Genomic DNA, 27,983 nt, shown 5'->3' with positions numbered 1-27,983 from the left:
TCGATTTATTAAAAACCCCAGAAGAGACTTACACTGAGTCTCACTCTGGCATGGGTGAAGGGAAGGAGCCCATTTCTCCAGCAAACCTATGGGACAATTGGAGCCTCTGGGAAAAAGGTGGAGGGGCTGGGGCGGGAGGGAGGCGCGGGGCCCAGGGCTCAGGAAGGCTCCACAGCTGGGATTTACATGCAGGCAGAGCGAGCCATACTAGGCGGGCTGGGCGGTCAAGCCTGTGGCCTCCATCTGGCGTAGCCCTTTGTGAACTGGAGATGGTTCTGATTTCCTCTCTCCCTGCCTCTTCCCCTCTGTCCAGGCTTGGCCAGAAGCAAGTGAGGCTTGGGAAGCCATGGGAAACGGGAGCTGGTCTGTGCCTTTCCTGGAAGGTGAGAACAAGAGGAGGTAACAAAGTCGAGGGCAGGTGCCAAGGGCTGCCGCTCGTGGGCACTCGGCACCTGACGTCCGCACTTGCTCTTTCCAAATTAAGAGCGAGCACCGACTCCATACATTTTGCGCAGAACATTTGCAGAGTGTTTTAAATTCATCTTCACCCGTGCCGGACACTGTCCTGGATGCTGCGATATCACAACAAATACCTGAACTCATTCATCCTAACAACCCTGTGAGAGCGCTAGTTAAGAGTCAGTGTGTGCGCGATCGATCGCACACAGGGGCTGGCCCTGGCTCCCCGCTCAGCTTTCCCTGTGAAGACTGCAGCAGAGGGACTCACAGTCAAAGTCAGGTAAAGGGCTCGAGTGGGGCGTGCATTAAAAAGAAGTCACGCGTCCGTGAACTATTTTATCTAACCTAAAACGTATACAGTCGATCCTCATTACAGGCAGATTCCGTATCTGTCAATTTGCCGACTTGCTACAATGTACTTGAAAAGCCGTGTCACTACTCGCAGGGCACCTGAGGACCCGCACTGAGAGGGGAAAGAGCTGAGTTGCCCGCCGTGCGCGTTCCCGGCTACAGCCGTTCCGCCGTCTTGCCCCAGCCCCTACTGTAAACAAGTGTTCCTCCCACGGTCCACTTAGTGCCACAGTTCTCGCATTTCTGTGCTCTTTGTGGGTGGTTCCGTGGTCTGAGATGGGCTCCAAGCACAGCGCCAAAGCGCTGCCTCCCATGCGTGAGCTCGAAGAGCTGTGATGTGCCTGATGGTGGAACGTGCATATGTCCCACAAGCTTCGTTCAGGCACGAGTTAACAGTGCTGGGGGCTGGGAGTTCCCGGTCCTCGAGTCGGTGCTATTTATTAAGTACGATTTCTTTAAGCAGAAACAAACATAAAACCAGGGTCTGTTATTGATTAGTTGATGAAAAGGTAAGCAGAGGCTCTCAAGCAACTAACCTTGTGTTTCCTCTAGGAGCCACGGTTTAATATTCACTAATTCTGTGTTGGCTGCAATCTTTGAGAACAGAATGACTGGGAATAACGGTAAGCGACTGCACATTCACTCCCCAAGGGCTTACGCTGGAATCTCACTGCACTGAGAGAAGATCCAGGTCTGGGTCACTGCATGGATCATACTTTTTTTTTTTTTTTTTTTTAAGATTTTTATTTGAGCAAGAGAGCACAAGCAGGGGGAGCAGCAGGCAGAGCGAGAAGCAGACTCCCCGCTGAGCAGGGAGCTCGATGCGGGGCTCGATCCCAGGACCCCAAGATCATCACCTGAGCCGAAGGCAGACACTTAACCAACTGAGGCACCCAGGTGCCCCTGGGAAGAAAAGTTCTCTTATTTTTCTCCTGTACCCTAGAGACCTTTTGAACACCTTTCCTGAGTCTATTGCACAGCCTGTTGGCTATGAATACTCAATGTGAGGGGTGTCACAAGTGGGTTTTCTAAAAGGGAGGACAGGGTCTCATAATATGGCAATTAGAGCTGACTGCAGCGTGAATTTTTAATGACACCGAGTTTTCTTCACTTCTAACAGGTCTATCCGCCCCCTTCCCCCATTCTCTCGATCACCTTCAAGCCCCTCCCGTTTCTGGCATCTAGGACAGTTTCACACATAATAGGTGCTCAGTAAACACAAGGCTGAATTAACCAGCACAAACCACAAGCTCCGTGTCTCCCATGGAAGGCAGCTGGGGAGCGGTGTGGGACACGCTCGGGGACCAGAGACAGTGGGAGAGGAAGTGGAGGTTGTGCAATCTTGGATAACTTATTTCATCTGTATTGTGATTGCCTGCGGGACAAAATTTCCCACACAGGCCTGACACAGGAATCGCTCCCTCCATGACCTTCTAGTATACTATAGCGAGAATGAAGTGACCGGTCCTCAAATCTGTGGACACCTGATATCCCAGGCCTGGGAGAGCTCTTCCCCATCCTCCTCTGAGCCTCTGACTGCTCTCTCCTCTGTAACATGGGGATTGTCAAGAGTTACTGTCAGTGAAAGAGAATAAAATGCCTGGAAAACTGCAAGGTGCTACTCCAAACTTAACCATGACCATATACTGCTGGGAACAAAACCACCAGGAATAGCCCGTTTCCTGGCCATGATAGCAAACATGAAAATGCAGGGAAAATGAATTTTAATTTCAAAAGGATGTGTTCTCTCTCTTCATTCTCAAGAACTTTACCACTGTCCCCACTGCTTCTGTTTAATCCTTGAGACTCATGGGAGAAATGCATGTTCTTCCTGGTCACCCTCTGTCCTGCACCACCTGCTTCCCCCCCACCCACCCCTGCCACCACCCCTGCTCCTGGGGCCACAGCTCAGAAGAGAAGTGCATGCCATCCCAGCCTGCACATGCACTCAGAGCCTTCTAATAAAATTTAAATAAGGCCCAGAGCCACAACTTCACGCCTCTCCAATTCATGGGATTCAATCGATGCGCTCCTATTTCACTTCTGAAAAGATACAGAATGTCATCTCATAAGCTGCTCAAAAGTGGCAGAGGGGGAAAAAACACACAAAAAACCAAAAACAAAACAAAAAAAACCCTGCTTTGAAACCAGAAGCACATTGTGGGGATGGTTAAAAGGAAGAAAATGAAACCCCACAGAAAAACATTGCTTGCCATCTCCCGCTCGGCACCTGTTGGCAGACCTTAAATAAAACCAGTGTGGAAAACCGTCACACAGAAACATTTGGACAGGCCTTTGTCAGCCAGAGACACTCTGGTTCAACCAGCCTTCCCAAGGCCCCAGGAAGAACACTCTGCAACTGTTTCTAAAGAGCTCTTCAGGGACAATGGAGACCATTGTCACTCCGTGGGCAAAGCTGCTCGCTGCGGGCTCTGATCTGCGGGTGTTTGCTAACCTCCCTTGGGCTTGTCAGTCTTCATGAAGACCATAACCATGGGTCGGGTGGGCCCCACAACCCTCCCCTCACATCCCCGGCTTGTGGGATGTCTCCATCCTGCCCTGGACGCCACTCCAGGAACTCACGGACGGTACCACTGCAGAACATGCCGAAGGAGCAGGACTGTACTTTGGAAGTCGTAGGACCGCGGAGCACTGGAGGACGATTTCATCTTGCGTGTGATTTGGACAGTGTGCCAGAGGGAAAGCTTACAAACTCAAGAGATTGCTTTCTGATACCGCAGCAATGCAAGAGGAGGGCAACTTTTCCAAATGGAGAACTTCAATGTCAGTAAGATCAACGCATTTGGGGGAAAGTGTAAGTAGTGAATCCTAGTCACAGGATTTACAGATGCCAATAGAATTCTTCTAAAAACAAAACTTTTTTTCTTTTTACATCACATACTGAAATAAATTACTTAAGGAAAACAAAAACTCATCAGTGGGAAACACTCCAAAGACAAGGTGAGGTTACGTATCAAACAGGGATGAATGCTAATATGGACATTCGGCCCATCCTCAACTTACAAACACACACCTGTGTATGTGTGAACTCCCAAATCACTCTGCTCACAGAAATAGTGTTTCTGGACTCCAAGACAGTTCACCAGAGCCTGGTTCACCCAGAAAACACCTGAATTCCAGCACATGTCAGCAAATGCTTCTATCAGAAAGAAAACTTAATTGAGAATCCTGGAGATCATACCATTCCCCACTCCCCACCATGTGACATCCCAGCCTCCCGCAGGGCTGCTCGGTCATGGTGGCTCCTATTACCGGGGCTGGGGCTCTGCAGTTGTGGTAGGGGTGGGTGGGAAGGCAGGAGGTATAGTTTCGGGGCATGCAGTCAGGGCTGTCCTAACAGCAGAAGGCCGAAGCAGCTGTCTGCAGCTTATCTGCTCCGCGCCCCCCCCGCCCCGCCTCCCTTAGCACCACTTGCACTGTCACCGAAGGGGTATGGGTAGGTGTGAAGCACAGATAGGAGAGGGCCAGGGTGGGGGGTCTTAGGGGAGGGAAATACCTCCCAGCAGTATGCAGGGGGGTGAGCCAAGTTTCCACTGTGGCCCCTGGGGGCTGGAGGGACACACCACGAACACAGAGAGCCTTCAATATATCAACTTTATCCACAGCCCTTCCTGTCCTGCAGAAATTAAGCAAATAAGCAAAATCACACAGCAGACTGGCCCTAGATTTGACGTGGGCTGGCCTGGTAGAGAAGCCCAATTCTCACAGGTGAAGTGACCTGCATGGGTCCCGAAGCCACAGCGCTGTCAGCCTCTGCCTCCAGCTGTCACAGGCCCGTGGACTGTGCGGCACGGGCTGGAAGAAGCCAACTCCAGCAGGTCAAGGAGATAATTCTCCTTCCTTAGCTGAGGGCTCTGTCCTTTCAATTCTCAAAGGACTTGAGTGACAATGAATGATCTTATCCATCCCAGATCCACTAGTCTTAAAAAAGACAAAAGTTAAAATTTTAAAGTCATGAATTGAAGATGGACACCTCCCACAGCGCACCTGTGACAATGAGACAGGGCACCATGATAACAGTTCTTTTATAAGCCATGCCCTTGTGAGAAGATGCTGCATCCTTCTGACTGATTTCTTCAAAGAAAACTATATAACCCTGATCTGGGGTAGAAATGTGATAAATGTGCTCTTACGGTCTGAGCAGTCTGTGTAGGGGGTGAGGGTCCAAGAGGAAGCCTGACACAAAGCCAGCAGTTTGAAGGCTCATAGGAGAGCGAACAGTTACCCTATCAGGAATAACTGTCACCATCCGGGACACCAGCCCTGAAATAAAGAATGTGTCCCCACCAACCAGAGTGGGTTTTCCAAATAGCCTTCCCAAAGTGCCTACGATGGGAAGGAAGCCTACAAACACATCCAAGACTGAGAGTCAAGCCAAGGTAAATTTGAAGGCAAAGTTACTAGCAGTGGGGTTTACCGAAGTGGAGAGCAAGACCACCAAGAAGCTTTAAAACAAAAAACAGAAACCTTGCAGCTAAACGAATTTGGGGATTAGCTCCTCCCAGTGCTCACTACAGTAATACTGTATTCATCTGGTGACCTCAGCTCTCCAGAACAGGAAGAAAACTCTGAAGTCCACAGAAAAGCTTAAGAGCAGGTCGAAGAGATAACCAGCGCCTCCCCACCAGGTGCCTCACCTTTATGGCAATATCACATCCACCATGATGGCAGTTAAGGGGCAGGGGACCTCCATCAAGAAAGGGTTTTTATATAAAGTGTGTGTGTGTGTGTGTGTGTGTGTGTGTGTGTGTGTGTATGTATGTATTTTTTCCCCCTATGCTAAACATATTTAATTTTTGAAAGGCTGCTCTGGCAAATTTCAAACATTAGGAAACATTTCTTTAGAAACTCCAGTTTCCCCAACCATCCAAGGAAAATGATGCGTGGCTCTGCTCTTTAAAGCTAGCCAGTCCCTTCAAGCTTCTAACTATCCAGAGTTCACAGCTGGATTACAAGGATTACAAAATGCGGTAGGTAGGACTCAAACCAAATTTAAATAGTCATTCAGCTTCCCGACCTTTACAAAAGCAGAACTAGATGAAAGGGGTGCTCTATGACAATGAGGACTCAAGGGCAGACTGCTTTCATGTTCTCTTGTCAAATACACAGTACCTGGTAGAAGGCCCTGAATGTGATGCCTCAGTTTCCTTGGAATGGGCTACCCATCCAAGGACTGGACTGCCCCCTTCCTCCTCACCACAGTCCGCAAATGCATTTTCCAGACAGGGAACCAGCCTCGGCTGGCCCGGGGGCCAGGGACACGCTAGGCGGCAGGCTGGGATGGAGCTGGCCGACTTAACTCCCACTCCGTGACGCCCCAGCTCCTTCTCCAACCCAGGGCACATTCTTAATGGCCAGACACTGGACAGTGGCTCACCTGGGAGCCTTCCCTGCCCCTCACATTCTCTGGGCAGCCAGAGGGCCCGGCCCCTGTCATCAGAACCTGGGAGATACCTTGCCGAGAAAGCTGAGCTCACCCTGGCTATTTCCTTGAGATACTGAATTTCTTGCCCATTACAGTGTTTTAATCGAGACACTGACATTCCTTTTTTAAAGGGATTTCATGCTTCATTTTTTCCTGCTCTGTCTCCAGAGGCAAAAAGGGGTAAGTGCAAACAACCTCTCCTCAGAGCCCCACCCGGTTCAGACATTCCTGCCCTGGTGCCCACCCTCCCCACCCTCCCCTCCCATCCCAGCCAGAGAACTGACATCCAACAGCTGCACTAATCTCTCCCAGTTGCTGGGAGCAACAGTGAGGGCCCTGTGACAGGGCTCTGGCCGGTGGCGGGCGGCAGCTTGCCCTCCCCACGCCCAGGAATCTACCAGACTGCACACCGCGTCCCGACACCCTGCCCGGACTGTTCAACCAACCAGTGTGGCGTGAAGTCAGGGCAGATCTGAAGCACTTCACGGCGGGCAGGCTGGGGTGAGCGCAGAAGCTGGTGGCCGCCTTGGCTCTCAATAGCCCGAGTCCCAGAGAGGCCCCTCGGGCAGAGGGGAGAAGGGGCATCCTGACAAAGGTGCCTCCAACTTCCATGGTGGCCTGGCAGGTGGGGGGGCATCTGTCCCCCCTCCCCCGTCAGCCTCCAGCACCATTTCAAACCTGCCTCCACCTGGCCAAGCCACCGACCCCTGAGACTCTTAAATACAAGATGCTGATGACTGTTTTTTTATACTCTTTCCTTACATTTAAGTGTGGGACCAATGCCATGCCATGTGAATTAGTCTGAGGGGCTCCCTGCAGGTGATGGGGGTGCGTACGGGGAGGGTGGTACAGCGAAGGGAGCCAAACATTCCTTGGAACACTCGAGAATCCAGAAGAAGGAAGGTTCTGGCACCTTGCTCCACCACCCGGACGAGGGGGTGGCTTTCAGCCGGGCCTGCACGCCTGTAACAGCATTTACCCTCACCGTGCAGGTGTAGGACAGGCCTACCCCCAGCAGGGAGGGTGTACCTCCCAGAGCTCACTCGTGTTCCCCGAGGACTAATTCCTGACCTAGATTCCAGACAACCTTGCTCAGACGGAGGAGAGCCTCCACCTGGAGGAAACTGTGAAGTACCACCCTGTCCTGTGGAAAACTCAAGGGAAGCTTTACCCTACCCGCTCGGGCTCCCTCTGCTTTGACCACAGGCAACCTGTGCCCTTCCTGGTCCCGAATTTATCCCTTTCGCCTTGTTTTATAACTGCCCATTTCCTTGTTTTCTGACTCGAGGGCCCCATCTCCAACATCACTGTTTTTTTCCTTCAAGTCTGGTCAAGTGCTGGGCACACCATCAGCACTCAATCATTTGGATACATTTTAACTGAAATAATTTAAATCTATTACCCGCCCTTCTTGCATCAAGAAGCCATGCGAGACTGGACAATAACTTTTGCTAAAGGCTGCCCTCAGCAGCAGTGCCAGAGCCACGGTAACCAGACGGTTGTCACCCCTCCAGGCCCAGCCCCCCGCGAGCCTGAGACAAGTCATTCACACCCAAGCCCGGGGGCCTCACACGCCAGGCTGCTTGCTGCCCCGGCGCCCTCCCTGCCGCAGACGGGCTTGTCTGGGCCTGCGCCTGGGTGATGGGCTCTGCACACCTGAACCGTGGCTGGCTCGAACTCAGAAGGGCCGTGATTGTACCCCACACCCCAAACTGCAAAGACTCTGTATGCAGCCAGGAATGCAGAACACATCACTGACAGTTTTTATACCGATTATGTGTTGACACTGTATTTTGGTATTAGTGCTATAATGAGCGAAAAAGCATGATCAATCTCGCCTATTTCTTTTTACTTTTTAAAACGTGACCACTAGAAAATTTAAAACACTCTGTCCATCACATCTGATTCCAAATGCCAGCTCTCCGCCAGCCCCCCTTGTGTAGGGGGCTGTGGATTTACCGCAGGTCATGTCACGGCACAAGCATCGCCCAGCGCTGAGGGCTAGAGCTGCTCCAAGCGTCTCCCTGCCTTCCTTTTGCTCTGCGCTAACATACGCTTCGTGAACTCGAAACAGGAACGGGGAACAGCCTCAGCATTTACACCAGTTTGGACTTCTCTAACACTTTTTATTAAGGGACAACAGGCACCTTGCCAGCTTTGGGGATTGGGGGGTGGGGTGTGTGTCAGGGCAGGAGAGCGAGAAGCCAACAGCTGTTTTGAGTTACAAACTTTCTGTTTAAACTGGTAGCATCCCACTGTGGTTCTGCTGCCGCTGGGGTTTGCAAATGGAGTCGGTGTCTATTTTAGCTCTGGGTTAACAAGCAGTCTCTCCCACCAGCTACTGTCACAGTTCACTGTCCGGCTGGGCCCTGCTGGCTCCTGCCTGCCCCCACGGCCTCTTCTGATAGCAGGCTATTACATGGAACAGCAGAGCAGAGAGGAGAAGAGGGAAATTAACTATGTTCTATAATCAAGTCCCTTTGGTTTCCAGATGCAAGCCCCACCCCACATTGCAACAGCCCCTAGGCAGGGGACGGCTGGCTCACCCCCCACAAAAGATGTGCTGCGGGCACAGCATCCAGGGGCTCCAGTGGGGTGGAAGGCTGCCAAAAGGGGCTGAGTCCCCAGCAGGCTACAAAGCTCCTCCCGGAGACCCCTCACCAGACAGAAGGCACTATTCCTGAGTGGGCAAGGGAATCAGGCTGGACTTGAGGTTCAACTTCCTGGTGCATCTGCCTTGTCACAGCCTTGGGGACATGGTAAGTGAATTACCCACTGAAGTGTGCAGAATGGGACAACCGGCGTCCGATGCACAGCCCATCCCTGCCTCGGCATAGCAAGCCCAGCCTGTCCCTGGGGCAGGTGCTCGTCCGGGAGTCCCCGCTCCAGGGGAGCCCATACCCTCATCCAGGCCACCACGTAAGAAGGGGACACTTGGGCTTCCTCTCTCACTGCTATATGCGGTGTTGTGCAAACGTGTGCACCAGCTGCCCAAAAATCTCTCGCCAGAGTCAAATTATTTTCCCTGTAGGATAGGACTCTCTAGAGGGGGACAAATGGGTTGTTCCTAAGATGGTATTGGATCCTAAAGTATGAAGTGAAATAAAACACACAGTGGAGTTCCAAGATGGGCAGCGCGTTCGCTCTCTGTAGCGCCCGGTCGCGTGGCTGTTTGGAAGGAATGCGGGACAGGGGCTGGGGTCCCACGTGCACTTGCTGGCTCTGCCCATGACTCACCATGTGAAGCCTCACCTCTGTTTGCTTGGGTCCTCAGTTGAGAAAGCTATTTCAATATTCACCACCCACCACAAGCCCACATCCTGGGGATGCTGTGGACGTTCCCGAAACCATGAACGTTCCCGAACCTCTCAGGACTAGAGGGTCTGCAAAAGGAAGAGCCAAGTGCTTTTTCCTGGTGGACAGAAGGCCAGCTGTTAAGAGACCAACCCCTAGACTATAAGGCCTGAAAAGGAACACGGGGATTATGTGGTCCAGCTCCCCTTCAAGGGTCACAGACAGCCGACCGAGGTCCCATATGAGCAGGACTTCTGACCACCAGCCCATACCCTCTCCTACGCAGCCAGTGGGCAATTTCGAGATGGGGTGTTATGAAAAGACATTTTGTAGCACTTAAATGGCTCAGCAGTTTAAACTCTTCATAAATTCTTTCCCCTAACGAAAACTGTCAAGCTGATGTGATGAAGTATAATGTTATCTGACACGGCTTTAAGTTAATGTACGGTGAGGCTTTTCCCTTGACACAAAAGTCTTCAGCTGGCTCAGACCTCTTCACTCCCCAGTCACAACCCAACACGTGTCCTGAGGAAGGAAAGCTGGTCCATACATCCGCAAGTCCAACAGGTATCCAGACTCCTACTCCCAAGCTGCCTCCAGAAAGCCTATGCTGCAGGTGTGCATGTGCTCGGCCCTGCTCTGGGAGAAGCTTCAGCCACGCCTTGCAGGACACGACCTTCCCATCATGTTGCTCCCCTGTGGCACCTGGTTGTTCTAAGTGCTTAAAAACCATGGCAGGAACATTTTAAAAGTGGCAGGTCTGGGGTGCCTGGGTGGCTCAGTCGTTAAGCGTCTCCCTTTGGCTCAGGTCATGATCCCGGGGTCCTGGGATCGAGCCCCGCATGGGGCTCCCTGCTCCGCGGGAAGCCTGCTTCTTCCTCTCCCACTCCCCCTGCTTGTGTTCCCTCTCACTGTGTCTCTCTCTGTCAAATAAATAGAATCTTTTAAAAAAAAAGAAGTGGCAAGTCCACTGCAAACGTCCTAAGCCTGTCTGCATGAAGAACACAGAACTTGCTGCCTGATGAGAAAGTTTTGCGAGAAGATGGGGAAGGAAAGCCGAGGGTGCCCCATCCGCAGCCCCGCCCTGAGCACTGCTGGGGAGTCTGAGCAGCGTCCACCATCTCTGCCTGGATAGGGAAGGCCCAGCAAACCCGGAGCCAGCAACCTAGACCAGCAGAACAATCAGCTCTCAACGTTTGCCTGTGATGGGCATCACATGGGGTCGAGTGTCTCGCACGAAGTAGAACTCTTCTTACCCCAAAAGGTTTTTTTTTTTAGGTTTCTGTGCTACCAGTCCCATCCAGTCGAAACGATGGTGAGTAGCTGGTATGCCCTTCCGTCCCCAACACACACTTGTGCACAGCTAACAATCATCGCTAACAAGCGACACGTCTTGTGTAACAGAAAATGTGCATGCTGCTCGGAAGCCCCCCGTCATGGGAGACGCCCTGTGCACGGGGCACTCAGGGCAACTGCTCTGGGGGCCTCGCCAGCAGCGAAAAGGAAGCACAGCGAACCTCGGTGAGCACATCCTGTGGCTCCGGCCACTTTCCTCCTTCTCCTGCCACTTGTCAGCCTGGCTTCCCCGCATCATCCTCCTTTCTTAGCTGCCTGGCTTGTCACCAAACCCAAGGCGAATTCCTTTAGCTCAGTTTGGAGGACCAGGGGGGTGGGGATTGGGGGGCGGTGAGGATCTGTCCTAAGTCCGAGGACCCAGGAATGAAAAAGAGCTTTCCAGAGGACAGGTGCGTTCCCTTTCTCTTACCTTAGTGGATTATCTGAGTGGGTCTCCATGTGGGTCTCCAATCCATACTTGCAAACAAACTCCTTGAAGCATATGGGGCAGTGAAACACTTCATCGACCTTCTCCAAGTCACCTGACTGCCCATCTTCCACCATCTTGGGGGAAAAGAAAAAAGTGAATTCATGAAGGAGGTCTCCCACACGAGTTTGCTTCAGAAGAGAAGCCAATACTCAATATGGATCTACAGGGAGGCCTCCCTCCTGAGGATTAAGGAGGCCACTGACCAGTCTTTCATCCATGCAACAAATCCTCACCGAATGCTTCCATCCATCCACCTTCAACCCAATCATCCCTTTAATCCACGCTTATGGAGCACCTAGTATCTGACAGGGACAGAGAATAATAGGAGTCCCTAAGACGTAGGAAGCTTCCACTCCAGGTGGAGAAACCAAAAAGCACAGAGCCAATGCAACAAGCCCCTCATTTCATGGGGCTCAGCGAGGGGGGCCCACAGAGATGTGCACACAGGTCCGCTTTCCTGCAGACACCTTGCAAAAACAGTGTGGGGAAAACACAGGTTAAAAGCTTAGGATGGATGCCTGTCAAGTCCCCAGACTGTGAGTATAAAGACTAGAGGTATTTCTGCCAGGAGTCCCGTGGTTAGGCACATCGGCGTGCGGGGGGTTTGGGGGGAGGTGGCGAGAACCTTTTTAGCAGGTGCTGGGTCTTCCTTCTCGGACTCGGCATCATGACTTAGTTTCCTCTTGGAGGACAGCCGCCGGCGCTTCAGTGGGGATGGGGGTGCCGCAGCTGTAGCACTGTTAGGATCCTTCTCATGAATCTTCATATGTCTGGAGAGAACACACATACACACACACACAATGTGATTTGGCAAAAAACTGAGTTGGTTGATTTCTTTTACATTTTTTGTATTATACGTGTAGGTGTTGGTACTTGAATTTTCTTTAAGATAGACGGTAGGATTTATACAGTGATTGCTCTCCTTTTAAAGCCTTCTCTGATCTCCCTGAAGCCCTCCATAAAGCTCTCACAAGCGCTATCCAAAAATGTTGCTCAATGCTTTGCTGTGTTGGAAGACATTCATGAACTTCACTGACACTAACGAGATGAAAAAAACCATCTGATTGCCTCTTCTACTTATTCAGACAAAAGGTACTATTTCAGAACACACGATTCTATAAAGAACTCCCAGATACGGCCGGTTCACATATCAAGTAATCACTCTGCCTTTACCCCCAGAACCCATCTCGCAAATGCCAGCAGTATGTGTTCCTTCTCCTCTGCTTTCGAAGGCATGCTGAGGGTCAAATCTGAGAAGTGCTAACCCAGCAAATGTCTGGAGTGAACCTAAAACGCTTTCCATGTTGTGCATGGTATTACGCGGATTCATAGACAGTGAGGGTAGCTGAGGCAACGGAATGAACAGGTTGCACGTTGTGACCCTGACGGCTGCAGGGTCAGGAACACACGTGTGAGAAAGCATTACATAGAGTCACTCTGCCTGCCCCGAAAAGAAAGCTTTATGGGTGACCTCACTTAGGTGGCCTTACTTTATCAAGTTCTAAGGAAACACCCTAAGAACACGGTCCCAAGGCCCATAAGGAGAGAGAGAGAGAGATTACAGAAAGACAGTCAGTCTCAATTTCCTTCCTTTGTGACATAAAGGGTTTGGTTTTCCTAATGACAATCGTCATCACCATCATCATCTTTGACTGGGGTTAAACTGTGCCAGATGTAGGAAAGAAGTCTCAGCCTTTTAGAAAGAGCTCTTTCACTGGATTATCTCACTGGGGAAGCACTTAGGAATGGGGAAAGACGGTGAGGCTTCCAGAAAGAGTCCCGTCAGACTTCCAGAAAGAAGCGCAGCTCAGTTCAGCTCCTTCTTTAGAGGCCCCCCGGGCCGGGGATGACAAGGCTAAGAAGCCTGCGAACCACAAGCTGGGGCAGAAATTCAGGCGCGTGGGCCAGTGGTGCAAAGAGATGGCTGAGATAAAGCCTTCCCCCGCCAACAACCCTGCCCCATGCTACCCATGGGTGTGTGGGGGTGAGACCCTGGGTGTCTCCTGTTCTGTTCTACATACTTTAGGAGGCGGAGGGCCCCCACACTAGCCCTGACCATCTCTTCCCTGGCCCACAGAATGTCAGCCCAGCCATCCACCAGCACGCTGGATGTGGCCTAGCCCTGGAGGAGATGGGCCTCAGGCCAAACCTCTGTTCTCTGGGTTGGAGGGCTCGGGGTGGGGAGTGCGGGGGCGGGGGGAGGGTCAGTGTGGTGGAGCAGGAAGATCGAAAGGGAGCAAACGCAAAAGAACCACAGACAACCACCATGCCCATGTCCACCTAATTTCTTGCTGAGATTATCCAGATGGATGCTTTATTATTACTTCTTGGTCACCTGAAGCCCCAGGAAAGTTCCTGGGAACCAAGCGCCTCGTTCTAAATATCCCCTTCTATTCCAAGCTAACTGAGATTTAGAGACTACTATCAGTGTTTAGACGAAAAAAGGAAAATGCTAGCAAGTTTCTTTTGATATTTACTGTATCACATATTCCAGTTTTAGAAATGTAAAAAAAAAAAAAAAAATGTTTAAAGCACCTAAGAACTGAGGAAGTACGCAAAGTACTATGGGATGTAAATTAACACCAAACCCTGTCAATAAATCATTCAAAAATTAAGTTAAAGATGAATACCTTCTCTACAGCCGATAGGTGACTCGAGCCCATGAACATGAGGCCACAAATAACCTCAGAGAATACTGGAAATCTGAGACTGACAACCAACCCTAAGCAGCTCACTAGCTCACTTCAAGCTACGCCTTTTCTATCATAGGATCCGCATTTTTACAAAGCGATGCTTTTATTATCTAGTTCTGGAATGTGTGACCGAAGCTGTTTCCACAGAGCAGAGGATGAGGAAGGACAACAGTGAGCACACAGAGAGAACCTGGTGGGAAGTTTACAGATTCTCATTTCTACTCTGCAGACGAGGCCACGCCAAGTGTGGAGAGGCTGACACGCCCGGGGCCTACACGGCCACGACAGACCCAGGTGTGCCCACTGCGGAGCCTGGGCTTTCCCCCCAGGCTGCTTCCTAAGGCCAAGCCTTTGATCTACGTTCTGGAACCTCAGGGCTCCAGCCTGACCTTGGACACTTCCTCTCTGAGTGACTGTAGTCCAAGGCCTAGCACTTGGTACCAAGCTCTAGCCAGACATCAAGAGAATGAAAGAGATCATTCCCCGCCCCCAGTCCTGCCTCTTATTCTGAAAAACTGGGGCTGCCCTTGAGCTGCATCGTTGCTAAAGGCAGGAAAAGAAGACCAGATCAAAGCAGTCTCAAAGGGCTTGGTGGCGAGCTCGTCAACCCACTCCAGTTCTCTGACTGAGGGCTTTGGAGCCTCAGGTTCAAAGCTCCAGCGTGCTCCCTTCTGGGGTTCAATCTCTGGTTGCTGGCCAAGACACAGGGAGTTTCCAATCTCTTCGGCAACATGGTGACCAACAGCTGCAGGCTCATGAACTCAACTCAGTCAAGAGTTCAGCTGCCAGGGTCTGGGAGCCTCAGCCGTTTCTTAAGTTGGATGTGATCTGTAGTTGAGATTCCGTCTAACCTGACCCCTTCCCTTCTTCCCGGGGCTCCAACAGTAGGAGTGACAACATTAACTGTCCACTTCCTCCCGAACGCTCACAGGAAGTGGGGCGTGTCACCAAAATGAGCCAGTAATGGCCTCTTCCTCACAGAGTGTGGCCCAAAGCAGACAGGGGGGCTGGCGGGGAGGGCAATTCTAGGTCTCTTCTTTAGAAGGCTTGGGTCTGTTTTTCTCTCAGGTTTTATTTCAAGGACAAATGCTTCTCGTTTCCATGTACCCTAAGAACCAGTAAACTACGAGCCTCAGAACTGGCAGGGAGTTGAGATGCTAGCCAGCCTCCCCCTCAGCACACCAGACAGATTGGCATTTCATGATGCTTCAACACTTTTCCATTTGCAACGATGCTAAATATTAAAACCATCTTTCCCATGCTGAGCCAAAAATCCCATCCTTCCTTTAAATGTCTATCTGTCCTCGGGGGCAACGTCGAATCAAGTCTACATTCTCTCCTAGACGGCAGCTCTTCAATTAATTCAAGAGGACTACTGTGTTTCTTGAAAGTTTCTCTTCCCCAAACTGGACAACTCCGGCTCCTCCAGCCAGACCCCCGCAGGCTCTGCTCTCAATGCTGCTGAATTATACTGGTCACTCCTAACCTTGGGATGTGCCCCGGTGTGATATCCTTTCTGCCATGCTGGATCAGAAGCAGCAGCAATCTGGGTGTGGCCTGAGGGTGCAAGGCACAGGACCGGGGCGACCACCTCTGCAGGTGGTGTAAACAGAGCTGGGGTTCCCGCGTGTGTGTTCAACAGTGATGTCACACCCTCAGTTCCAACTAAGATCCCCGTGACTTCTTCACTCCAACTGCCATCGAGCCCCATCTCCTCTACTCTACACTTGAGCACTTTCCAACTTTTCATCTGCCAGACTGGCAGGGATGAGAAATGAGCAGAGTTGGTGTGGCTCTCACACTGGTGATGGGAGTAAAAATGGTAATGACCTTTCTGCAATGCGGCTGAGCAACAGGGAGCAGAATTTTAAGTATGTGTGCCCTTTACCCCAGTAATTCCACTTCCAGAAATTTGTCTTGAAGATTAAGAGTTGAACAAATGTGCAAGCATTTACGCACAAGGACTGAGGTACCTTTATAACTCAGGGATGGATAACACTGCAAAAAACACCCGCGACAAAGCATTTTCAACCGGCTGGTCTTAATATTTTAAACTGATACCTCCCTGATTTCCCTCTGGCCCCGCTACCGTGCCTTCTCTACCCCACAGCCAGACTGAGCTTCTAAAACACAGCTCACCTCATACCACTGCCCCGCTCACAGGCCTCTCTGACAGTTCCCTTCCTAGAACTGAATCTGGCCTCGGCCTATTTCTCAGGCCTCATTTGTTGGCGCCCTATCCTGATCTCAAGGCCCTTGCTGACATACTGGTTCTCTCTGGGAGAGAGGACCCAGGGCTGGTACACTTGCTGTTCCTTCTGGCTCGGCTCCTCTACCTCAGGACCCCTAGGGCTGGTGCCGGCCATTCAAGCTCCACGGCAAGTGTCCCACCGCACTCACGCAGAGGCTCCCAAGCCCACCACCCTGCTTTACCTTCCTCACAGAACATACCAGAAACTGAAAATACTGTGTATTTCAATTATTTGTCTCCTCGGCCTCAATCAAAAATAAGTTTCATCACGGCCCTGTCTCTCTCGTTCTCTGCACAGGCCCTTGGTGGCACATACTAGGTAGCGGATAAATATCTGCCAAATGGCTGAATGGCCGGACAGATGAATGCATGAAGGACATGCAGAAAACGTGTCCACTTGCACTATCACTCCAACCATGTCCTCAGCCTCCAAGAAACCTCATAATTAATGCCCTTACTAGGGTTTAATGTGAGCAAACTCGATAGATTGTAAACAGTGCTGTGGTAAAGGCGCTTTAATGAAAAACACCAAAGGATGAAAACTGAGGACCCATGTGAATTTCTCCTGTTATTGGTACGAATCTGTGTTCATGCATTCAAAACTCCACCTACATTCACAGTAAGCTGCTTTTGGCACAAAATTCTAGAATTTTCCTTCAGAGGCATGTCACTTCAATCGTAGAAATCCTACCACACCATGGTCTAAGGAAGGAATGTTATCAGAACTCTTTGAGGATTCAAGTGAAGTTTTCTCCCATTTGTAACACCAGGGCTGGGGGTGGGGCGGGGTGGGGGGGAAGAGGTTTCTATGGTAATGAACAAAAACAAATATTGCAGATGTTTTTTAAAGTAGGAAAAAAAAAATCTAAATTCGAGTATTTTTTAGTACTGATAGGGGCCTGCTTTGAATTTTGGCATGGATGCTGGTTTTCAACTCAAATTTTCCTCTTGTAAATGTAATCCTTTATTTTCTAAAATGTAAAAAGACCCAGTTTAGCTATGGTGGGCTGTTCGTAAGAATACCGAACGCATCACAGCTAAACAAATACATCTTGTACAAGAGCTGAACGCTAATCTAGTAACTCAGCAGAGACAGACCAATTCCTAAGGCATACCCCTTTCTTCCTCCCTGAACTGCCTCACCTCCAGCTCTCCAAATACAGGACCTTTCTGCTCACCTTTCTTCGGTATGTAAGTCTACAGATTTGGAAATGAAGGTAAACTCTTTACCACTCGAGCACTGGCTTGCTCAGAGAAGCAAGTGGGGATTTGGTTAGATGACAAAGCAAATTTGGGTGGGACGATGGTGTAATAAAAAGACCATGTGATGGCAGTGAAGTCTTGCGGGCGATCTTGAGCACTGAGACAGTGTAGATATATTCCAGTTCTACCATTCAGCACCCAGGGAGATACCACAAGTTACCCAGACTACCTCACCTTCAGTTTCCACATGTGTAAAATGGGGACCAAACTGCCAGTCTCAAGCCATGGTCCTCAGACCAGAAGCAATGGCACCAGCCAGGAGCTTGTCACAAACGCCAGTTCCTAGGCCTGCAGACTCAGAGACTCGGGGCCAGGGCCCAGCACCCCAGGTTTCCACAAGCCCTCCAGGTGACACTCATGTGTGCTCAGGTGTGAGAACCGGTAGATCACAGTTCACTTCTTCAACTCTTCATCCTGGTCACAGGTTCGGTGAACCACCTGACAGGAATGTCACCATTTTGGGGATAGAGCATTACACCATTCCCAGGCTCACACTGCATTATACCTGCAGACCGTGTACAAGTTTATCGGGCATAAATACATAACCAAAATAGTGACGAAATTTAACATCCTAAAAATTATTTCGGGGGTCAAATCCTTTGGACAACTCTCAACAAGTTTAAAGGATCACCCACCGGAAGGTGTCCTCGTGGCACGTCTCAAACACCGTTCACGTTCTTCCATAGCTACTTTACCCCATTTACCTGAGAAGGTCAAAGTTCAGGCAAGATCTAGACCCTTCTGGTATATTTGCTAACTTCTGCTTAATTTTTTCATAGGTTTTATTAACCCAGGAGCTGAATAATTTGATCCTCTGAGCGAACAGCATCATAAGGAAGGTCACTCTTTCAGCACATAGGACACAAAACATACACAAACAGAACTCAGCCCTGCTTGGGGGGTGGGGTGTGCGCCAAACTGAAGCCGACAGGCTCCAACAGGTTTCTGCAGCCTGATGATAGATCTATCCCCATTCCTACCGGTGCTCGCTTTGCTTTTCCAACAAAGTCTTGTGATAGCCGAAAGAGGGGATGAATCAGACTAACAAGCATCACTGCTCCACAACCTACATTTTGGGCCAAAGAAAAGTCAGCCTCCAGAAAGATTCCTGTCGGTCTCTGTAACAGATGGCCAGGGCAGGGGTTTGAGGGTGGAGAGCTGTGAGTGATGCCTGCAAGTCCATCCGGGCCTGTGTCAGCACCTGAGGGGCGGGGAGGGCAGTGAAGACAGAGGTGGACGAGGGGCCAGGGAGGGGCTGGTAAGGTTTCAAGCATCCGACTCCCAGGGTGGTTGCACCTCTGAGCTCAGAGCCACCTTCTAGTAATTCGGGTGTTGTTCAGGCTCAGTCATGCCGATCCAGAAGGCAAGTCACACCAGCTGTGCCTGGGTGTGGAGGAAAGTCTGACAGCGATGGATGGAAGCAGCCTCGCTGACTGAAAACAGCACTCTCAGAAAACTCCAGAAGTCAGCCTCCGGTGGGGCATGTGCCTCAGAGAGGTGTTTCCCCACTGTCCTCAGGCTGGCTGTGGGGACACCTACTGCAGGCTGCTCCCAGAGCTCTCAGGATGCTTCTGCTCAAGTGCTCCCATACTGCGTGCACGCGTGCACGCACGCACACACAACACACACCCGCAGCCAGCGACACTCCACGTCCGAGGACGTGGGTGGCGTGACCTGCAGATGCTACAACAGAGGGAGGTTTGCACCTGAGTCCTCATGCGAGCTTTACTCCTCCTGCAGTTGCCTCCGCTCGGGGGCAAAAAGATGAGTGTGCTGACTTCAAAGACCATATCCCCTGTCAGCTTTTCTCCACAAACTCCTCTTCCCCTGCAAGAAGTGGGGAGACGCATCCCAAGGGCACGGAACGTCTCTCCTCCTGTGGACTGCAGCCTGGCACGCCAGTGATGCCGGTGTAGGCATAAATGGGAACAGTATGGAAAGTCAAGGAACCTTAACTGAAAGTAGGAGATACCAGGAGTCCGGGTTCACGTTGCTCATGACAGTTGCCTGTGAAGTTTCTACCTCTCCACTGCTCCTCAGCCCACAGCTGACTCAGGGGTACAGTCCTGGCTGACCCCCATTTCTGCTCTGCTGTCTCTGGGCTCCCCTGCAGTGGTGAAGGCACTTTCTTCTCCATCCTGCTCTCATGCAAAATCCTAGTACAAACACTTCCTCCCGGATGGACAGAGCTGGGTTATGATGCCTAAAGAGTAGGTTTCCCTCGAAGGCCACTATCTCTCCGCCATCCTTCAGGGAGGAGAAAGGCAACCTTCTGGTTACTACAATCCTTTCCCCCTACCTTCCACACTGATACTGGAAGCCGCTGACCTCAGAACAGAATCGAGGTACGACATTCTCCAGTTATTGACGGTTTACTTGGAAAACAGAGGGCCCTTCACGGCTCATTCTAAAGCTCCTTCCCCTAGCATTCAAATACACTGTAGGGGAGCTTGGCAGTTGGCCCATGTCAATAAATATCAACCTTTGCAAAATCCTTATTCTAGACCCTGTTCCTAAACAGGTTCTTTGGATCAGTACACCTTAAACCCCCTTGTACTTTTCCTTTCCTTTGCCTGCCCTTGTTTTGCTAAAATAATTTATTTGTTAGAACATTCTCTATATGTTATTTGGCTCCCTGGATTCCTGTGTATAATACCCACAAAGACACACAGTACATATTTCCATATAAAATCACCGATTCCTAAAAAACAAACAAAAGACCTCAGAGGCTAAATGTGCTGACCTCTCTCTCACCCAGAGAGAACTCTCATTCACGCAGAGCTGAAACTGGCCTGCCTGGGCTGTCCCTGTGTTAAACCAGGAAACGGTAAGTAGAAAGTTACCACTTTCCCACCTGATGGTCCCTTAGATCTTTTAGGGCAGCCACCACGTTGTAATGGACTCTTCCCCTTGTCTGGGCTAACCACCCTCCATTTCTCAACCCTCCTAGACAGCCCAAGGTCCCAATCCCAGGAGAGACTCCCTATCTGCGGCCTTTGGTGATGGAGCCCATCTGAAGTTGACATTCCTGGAGTGCAGCCTGGAGCCATTAGCTCTGAGGGAAGCAATCACCACCCACCCCCACCCCACCCCGCAGATGATGCCTTTCTGCAGCGAACGGCTAAAAATCTACAGTCAAGCCAATCCCCAGTCCTGACCGTCATGGTAGACTTGAAAGGTGGTCACCAGACCCTTCTCTCACTTCAGCCCCGAAGGGAGTTAGCTTTAGCTTTCTTTCTTAAAGATGGTAGCACCTAGCTATTCACATCCGTTTTCTTTTTGCAGAGGAGGAAGAGATGACTATCTCCATAATAAGGCAGTACCAACTCACTGCTGGCTAATCCTCAGCCTCTTCCAAAAGAGGAACAGGAAATGCTTAGGCTGAGCTGTTCACGATGGCCCGCCACATGCCACAGAGGGAAATGGAAGGTGTGGGTGGTGGGTACAGAGAAGGAGCATGGGGAAAAGGCAAGTCACCACCACTATGGGGACACCATATTGTATTCTTCAGGGGCCAGGGGGAAACAGCCGAGAAGGAAAGGGGGACCAAGATCACGTTGTGTCCAATGTGAGAGGGAAAGAAAAGATGAACATAAATGAACCCAAGGAGAACGATCACCTGCAAAACCCAGCTAGGCAAGAGAGCCCCTTCTCCGTGAAGGCATTGGTTCCTGATCACCTTGCATCTCCAATGGGATGAATGTGGTACACACGGGCCTCTGCTTGCCAGAGATGACCCAAAACGCCAAACGACGTGCTGCAAGGGAGAGTGGAACACCGCTCTACTCACAGGAGCCCAGCTTCCAGTAACCTGTGACATCGCACACCTCCATTTTCCCGCCTGTAAAACTGCAACAGTCCTCTCGAGTGAGCTCGGTTATATAAGCACGAAGAGTAAGAATTAAGTGCTGACACTACACACCAATACCTATTATGCAACCAAATCTCTCGTGTAAGGAAATACAAAATCTCTCCTGACTGAAGACCAACAAGCTATCAAACCTAAGCCCCGAAGGCAGCCAAGGAGAAAGGCCCTTTGGCACACACTCATGCCCAGGGCAGGTGAGCGGGGATTCGGTGTGATAAATTCCTATGCTAAGCTGTGCTGCTTGTTCACTTTTTAGTGGGGGGTGGGGTTCGGTGGGAGACAGAATTTGCTGCTAATCACCTTCCTTAACAAATGAGAAAAACGTTGACAGTGAGTGGGCACGTTTCGATGTTTGCTAGCACCGGCTTGTTCAGCCCAAACAGGTTGGACAGGTTGAATATTTAAACAAAGGTGGAAAAATGCAAGGTATAAAGCACGAGGTGCAGAGCTGCAGGTTGAAGTCTGTGATCTAACGATGGCAGGCAGGCCCGCTCTCCTCCCCCCGCTCCCTCCTCACTTTGCTACTTTGATATTATAGAACTAAGTGGGAAGCATGCTCAGGATCTGTTCGTAGCTGTTGGGACATCAGCAGAGGGCAGGGTGGGAGAGGAGCAGGGCACGCGGCGGGGTCCGGAGCAGAGGCGGGCCCTTCGCTCCTCATTCGACCCCCAGCAAACACATACCTTACCTTCGGTGACCTCATCTCTAGCTCTCACAATTGCCAGGCCGTTCAAGTGTGGGCAAGCACGGATGCTCCAGAATTTGATGCCATTCACCACTTTTACCTGGTGCAACTGAGCTTTCAAAATATTTCAAGGAGATAGGTCAAAAATCCCACGGTGCCTGCATTCAAAGGAAACTTCTTTTGCGTCTGCTCAAATCTCCAAAACCAAATACCACCTCTGCCAAAATAGGAGCAAACCTAAATTATGAACATTAGCATCCAGCTGGCTGAACGATGGTGAACTCCTTAATTATGAAGCGGATCATAAATTTAAGAAATGGGGACAAGATAAAAAAGGTTTTCACATCCCCGCACTTGCAGACTTTTGGTCTGCCCTCTTCGGTACAACCGAACTTGACCTGGTCCTCAGGAGAAAAACGCTGACTAAAAAGTGAGCACCAGCCGCGAGTACTTTTTTCAAATATCCTTTCAAAAAAATAAGCTACGCTCATTGTTAAGGGGTATTAGAAAAGAAAAAACAAACACAAAGTAGAAAGGAAAATGTTTTAGAGAATGTCAGTCAAACATAAAACAGGCTTTGCAAGGGACGGTCAATTGAAATGGGTCTACTTTCAGCTTTGCTATTTTCTTAGGTTTTTTACTTTATTTGAAGAATAAAATTCTGTGACAAATCACTCTGGCCTGCAGTGGTAGCCTTCTGCTATTTGCAGATTTCCAAAATGTAAAAGAATTCTGAAAAGAACCACAGACTCTCATCAAGTAGTATAAATGCAAATACACACACACCCCAGAAAAACACCACAAAACAAGCAATCCCCCCCCGCAAAAGAAGGGTTCACATAATCATGGGGATTTGCACAATTCAGAAAAGAAAATTCAGGCCTATGACACACAGCTGGCTCTCCAAAATACCCCTCTCAGACTGTCAGGTTCTTAGATGGCAGCTTGTGGTACCCTCCTAGTTGAAGGTCACAGTCTCTTTTCTTGGTTTGGTAAACACACATGCTTATGAGCATGCAGAAGGAACTGGGGGGGGGGGGGCGGGTTAAGTTTCCTAAGAGAGAAGAGAAAGGAAGGGAACCACAATTTGTCGAACATTTATGTGAGCCAGGGGCTTGGGTATTTATTACAGCATTTAATACTCATGATAACAAACTCGAGAGCAGAACATCGCCCCATTAAAGATGAAGAAACAGAGGTGCTCTCTGCCATTCTGCGGAGCATCCTTTATCGACACCAGCCAGAGAGGAAGGAAGAGCTCTCAGAGGACACACAGAGAGGATGCCTTTATACAAACCACTACTGTATTTAAAATAAAGGCACACAGGTTTCACTTTCAGCTGATGAGATGTAAAGAAAAAGGCTGAGGGCATTTAAATATAATCACACAATAAACTTACCTGCTGAAAGCTTAATAATGCTACCGGGGGAAACTGGGAAGTCAGACAATTTGCTGTGATACATAGATTTGTCAATGTTGACGCTCAAGGGGAAAATCTTGGGCCTCTTAATGATGTGGACTCTCAAAGAAAATGAAAAGCATATTAAGAGGCATGATCAGGGAATGGGGTGTTACATTTATGTGATTTTTTCTTTTCTAGTTAAAAAGAAAAATGTTGCAACCCGGTTCAAGAAAAGCTTTCCAGACTATACTCAAAGCAGGTCTGATTATTTCAGTACCCATAGTACTAAGACAGATGAAAACTGCCTCGATACCCAAGTACTACCATCATGAAACCGCCAGATAGTCACCGAACACCACCAAATGTAAGTGGTCCTGTGTCCAGCACAGATCACACTTCCCATTATGCTGGACTGTGCACACACCATTAAACTCTCCGCAAACCCCTCAACCACCTTTGTAGAGAGCTACACGCATGGTCACAGAACATTTATCATCTTCTAAGTGGGACTGAATGTGTTAAGATTTCTAAACATCCCCTGAAGAGATTTTCTTCTGATTTGTCTTTCCCTCAAGGGAAAGATACTTAATGGTAAATAACGGAAACGTCATTACATAATCATTTTTCCCCCCTTCTTTCCTTCATTTTAGAGAAGGGGGGAGGGGCAGAAAGAGACTCTTAGGCAGGCTCCACGCCCAGCGTGGAGCCCGACACAGGGCTTGATCCCACAACCCCGAGAGATCACAACTTGAGCCAAAATCAAGGGTTGGATGCTCAACTGACTGAGCCACCCAGGTGCCCCATTTCCTACTTTTTAATAGAAAAAAATTTCACATAGTCCTGAGTAGGGTGACCCCCAGATTTTTATCCTACAAATTATTTCTTCCCATGGGACCAGATACCTTTCTTCTTTCATAGGAATAGGTCAGGGAAGTGCACACCTGGTGATTAAGACTTCTTTCAAGATTTGACTAGCTGAACCTCTGAGTGCCCACCTCCACTCTGGAGAAACAGCAAGTCCCAAAACTAGTTCTAGGGTGTCCTCAGAAACTCATTATTACCATGACCGAAGTTCACAGGGCCCTTCCTCTTGCTGGGCTCTGAGGGTAAAGAAGTGACTGTCCCCTTCCAAGACACTGTCCTACCCCTGCTCCTTCTGTCCTTAAATGCTGGCCACCTGTTCAGATACCCAAGTTCACTTGTGCATGCCAAGGGCTGGCTCCGCCTAAGCATCTGAGAGTAGTGTGCTAAATTCAGAGCCTCTGTGGTCTCATTTGTCATGGAGCAGGTCACATTTCTGCGCAGCAAACGTTTTCTTCCAGCATCATGGGAACACATAAGCCTCTGTTCCTGAAGACTGTCCATTATCCAGTGGTATCCTTGGGGTCTATGTCTCCTGTACTTAGCAACAGCAAAAGTCATGCCTGCTGCAGTAGGAAAGCAAGCCGGTGCCAAAACAACTAGATGACGTTCCGGGGATTTCCCTGCCTCATGTTCGTCCTTCCACGCAACAGCCAACAGGACCACATAACCCTGCTCTTTGGAGAATGAATGGCGAAGCCAGTTAGGAAAGCCTGCTCCTGCCAGGGTCTTCAGCGTGTCTGAAACGGAATGCGTACTCCACAGCTCTCTTTGTAGCTTGAAGGTCTATAGTTTGTAAAATCAGGAGCAAAGTGGAAATTAATTTCCTATTTTCCCAAGGCAGTTACGGTCTGGCAAAAGAAAGACACCCATCTCAGAGTAAGATTTCTTCCAAAGGAGATCTGTTTCAATCTACTCTTTCAAATATCATCACTTCTTCATAGCTCTGAAGTCCAGCGCTTTCTGGAAAGTTTTGCAAATTGCAAAGCTCAATGCCCTTTTTCCTACATTGAGCTCTCCCAGCAGGCGTGCTCTGGCTCAGTTTCCCAAGTTTGTTTTGGAAGACAAGCACCGCTCAATCCAAATTTTCAACGTGGGAGCAACTGATAAAGAGTTCTGGGAAGTTAAAAGCTGGAGCCACGGTGATATTTCCGTGATACATGTTTTGCACTTGATGCAGCCTATTATTCTGCCTGGGAACTCGGCTGTGGTCAGAGCAGTTTGGGATGAAGGATTTCCAAACCTCAAAAACACAAGAGTCCGCACACAGGGAAGTGGCAGCTTGAACAACTGTACCAGATCTGGTAACAGATCGAGAAAACCTTTTTGCTTGGGTGCTGAGGGTCCTCTCCTACGACTAAGATAAAGGAAACTCTACAAAAAAGATTTGAGTTGCCTTATAAACAGAGATAACTACTGCATCCTCATGAGATGACTAACGGGCCCAAGGAAAGAGACAGAGTTGCTTCATAAAGTGGGTGGTGACAGAGTACCTCATTGTCAGTTAAGAACCACCTGAAAATGAAAAAGATCTAGTTCCTGGGGTCTGGGTTGCAAGATGTATGCAGCAACAGGAGTGTGGGGCGAAGCCCAGATCCGCCCCCTACAACATGCTGCTCGACAGTAAATACCAGGAAGGCAAGGCTTATCTGGAAGAATGTGCACACCCAGAGATACACATCACCTCTGCACGTGCAGATGTCCTTCAGAGCAGCAGCGCTGAGCAGGAGGCCCAAGGAAGGTGACCTACGTGTTCCTAAGTGACACTGTGTGCCGGACCAGCCTTGCGGAATCAACCCTTGGGGAAATGGCTCTAGAAAGCCACACCACAGGGAATCATGTACTAGCAGGGGAGAAAGGGACGATCAGAACCTGACACGGGCACACAAAGGGAGGGCCTGGAACACGTTGTCAACAAGACAGAATGGGACACGGGGGTGGTGTGCATGCCCAGGACGCACGGGGTCTCTGATCACCCCACCAGTGAGCTCCTGGCTCTCCTTGATCCCAGCCAGGGCCACAGACCTGGGGAAGCAGCAGCAGCGGAAGGAAAATGAGAAAGGAGGAGAAAGAGAAGAACTTCCGTCTTGAGCGGCAAACTCACAGTCAACCGACTTCCTTCCATGCTCTAAAAACCCAGTGAGGATGCAGCTCATTAGAACTTGGGTTTTCACAGTTCTTTTTAAAAAATTCCTGCACATACACGTCCCAGGGCTCTGGCCCCTGATTAATGAAACACAGGTATGTGCTTAGGAGAGATCACAGCTCACCATTCGAGTCTCAGGTTCTGGAACAGATCCACCGGGACAAATAAATCTAACTCCAGGGGCGCCTGTGGCTCAGTCGGTTAAGCGTCTGCCTTCGGCTCAGGGTCCTGGGATCGAGCCCCACGTCGGGCTCCTTGCTCAGCAGGGAGCCTGCTTCTCCTTCTCCCTCTGCCTGCCTCTCTGCCTACTTGTGCTTTCTCTCTCTGTCAAATAAATAAATAAAATCTTAAAAAAAAAAAAATCTCACTCCACTCTCTCCAGCACATTTTTGTATGTGCTTTCACATTTTTATAATTTTTTTTCAAAAGTATAGTTTCACCAAGAAATGGAGGTGGTAATGATTGTAAATGCTTAACAAAAATTGAATGCTCTTTTAAGTCATTATTTGCAATTTTCTGCAGAAAAGGCAAAGTCAGTGTAGTGTGATAAAAGCAAAACTCCTAATGGTTATTCTGATTACCAGATTTAGTATAGTAAAAAGAAAACAAAAGTAAAAGCAACCTCTTGATTTATTTTCTGGTATTACAGGAATGTTTACTTGGTATACTGTCCCTCAGTGGCATATACCATAGTAATCCTGGTGACCGCTGATTTAAGAAACGTTCTCCTAAGTGCTTCGCATGTTTTAATTCATGAATCCCCGCAATGCTGCCACAACACTGGTCAGGTACCACTTCTTTCTACAGATGGAAGTAACCGAGACACAGAGAGGTCAAACAACTTCTTTAGGGTCACATAGCTAGGAGTGGAACACGGCTCACCGATTATCACAAGGGTGCTTTCAGGGCTAACAATACAAACTCAGAAACACCCCCTACCTAGGACATTTCCAAGGTATACTGTTATCCTTCGGAGTGCTTTCACAAAAATTACTGCATTGGGGTACAAGTCCTCAGGGAGGTTTCACTATGCCGTTTTGTGACACGACAGACTAAGAGATCAGAATCAGGACTAGAACTTGGGCCCTCAACAATCAGTCCTTTTTCTCTAAATCAACGTGACTCACAATAAATAAAATCAGTACAAAACCCAAAATTAGCACAAACATCCCTCAGGCGTGCTTTAAAAAAATATATATTTACAATAACAATTTACAAACAACTCCAATATACACTGTTCACAAATAAGAAATGTACCTTAGGATAATATCAAGGGCTGTGGTATAAAAAATTGAAGATCATTTCTAAATCTATCCGTGTATACCTGAACAACACACCATCGTAAATCTAATAAAAAGTTATCCCATGATCACCAAATATAGTGTATTACGCTAGTGAGTTGGCTGCAATAGTTCAACATGGAAAATACAGTTGACCC

General features: G+C 49.4%; 1 protein-coding gene across 13 annotated transcripts in view; it reads right to left on the bottom strand.

The window, feature by feature from the left end:
- RREB1 (ras responsive element binding protein 1) overlaps positions 1-27,983 on the bottom strand; it is a 176,839-nt gene that overhangs the window by 24,327 nt on the left and 124,529 nt on the right. For all 13 annotated transcript variants that reach the window (XR_003521361.2, XM_027601651.2, XM_027601648.2 and 10 more), the window contains 2 exons: positions 12,001-12,145; positions 11,316-11,449 (listed from right to left, as the gene is read on the bottom strand). Coding sequence is in view for 12 of the 13 variants with exons in the window: in XM_027601651.2 (XP_027457452.2) it covers positions 11,316-11,449; positions 12,001-12,145 (279 nt within the window). In the remaining variant the exon portion in view is untranslated. The remainder of the gene's footprint in view (positions 1-11,315; positions 11,450-12,000; positions 12,146-27,983) is intronic.

This window comes from Zalophus californianus, chromosome 7 (genome assembly GCF_009762305.2).
Source record: "Zalophus californianus isolate mZalCal1 chromosome 7, mZalCal1.pri.v2, whole genome shotgun sequence".
NCBI classification, from domain to species: Eukaryota; Metazoa; Chordata; class Mammalia; order Carnivora; family Otariidae; genus Zalophus; species Zalophus californianus.
This window is presented reverse-complemented; position numbering and strand designations above follow the sequence as displayed.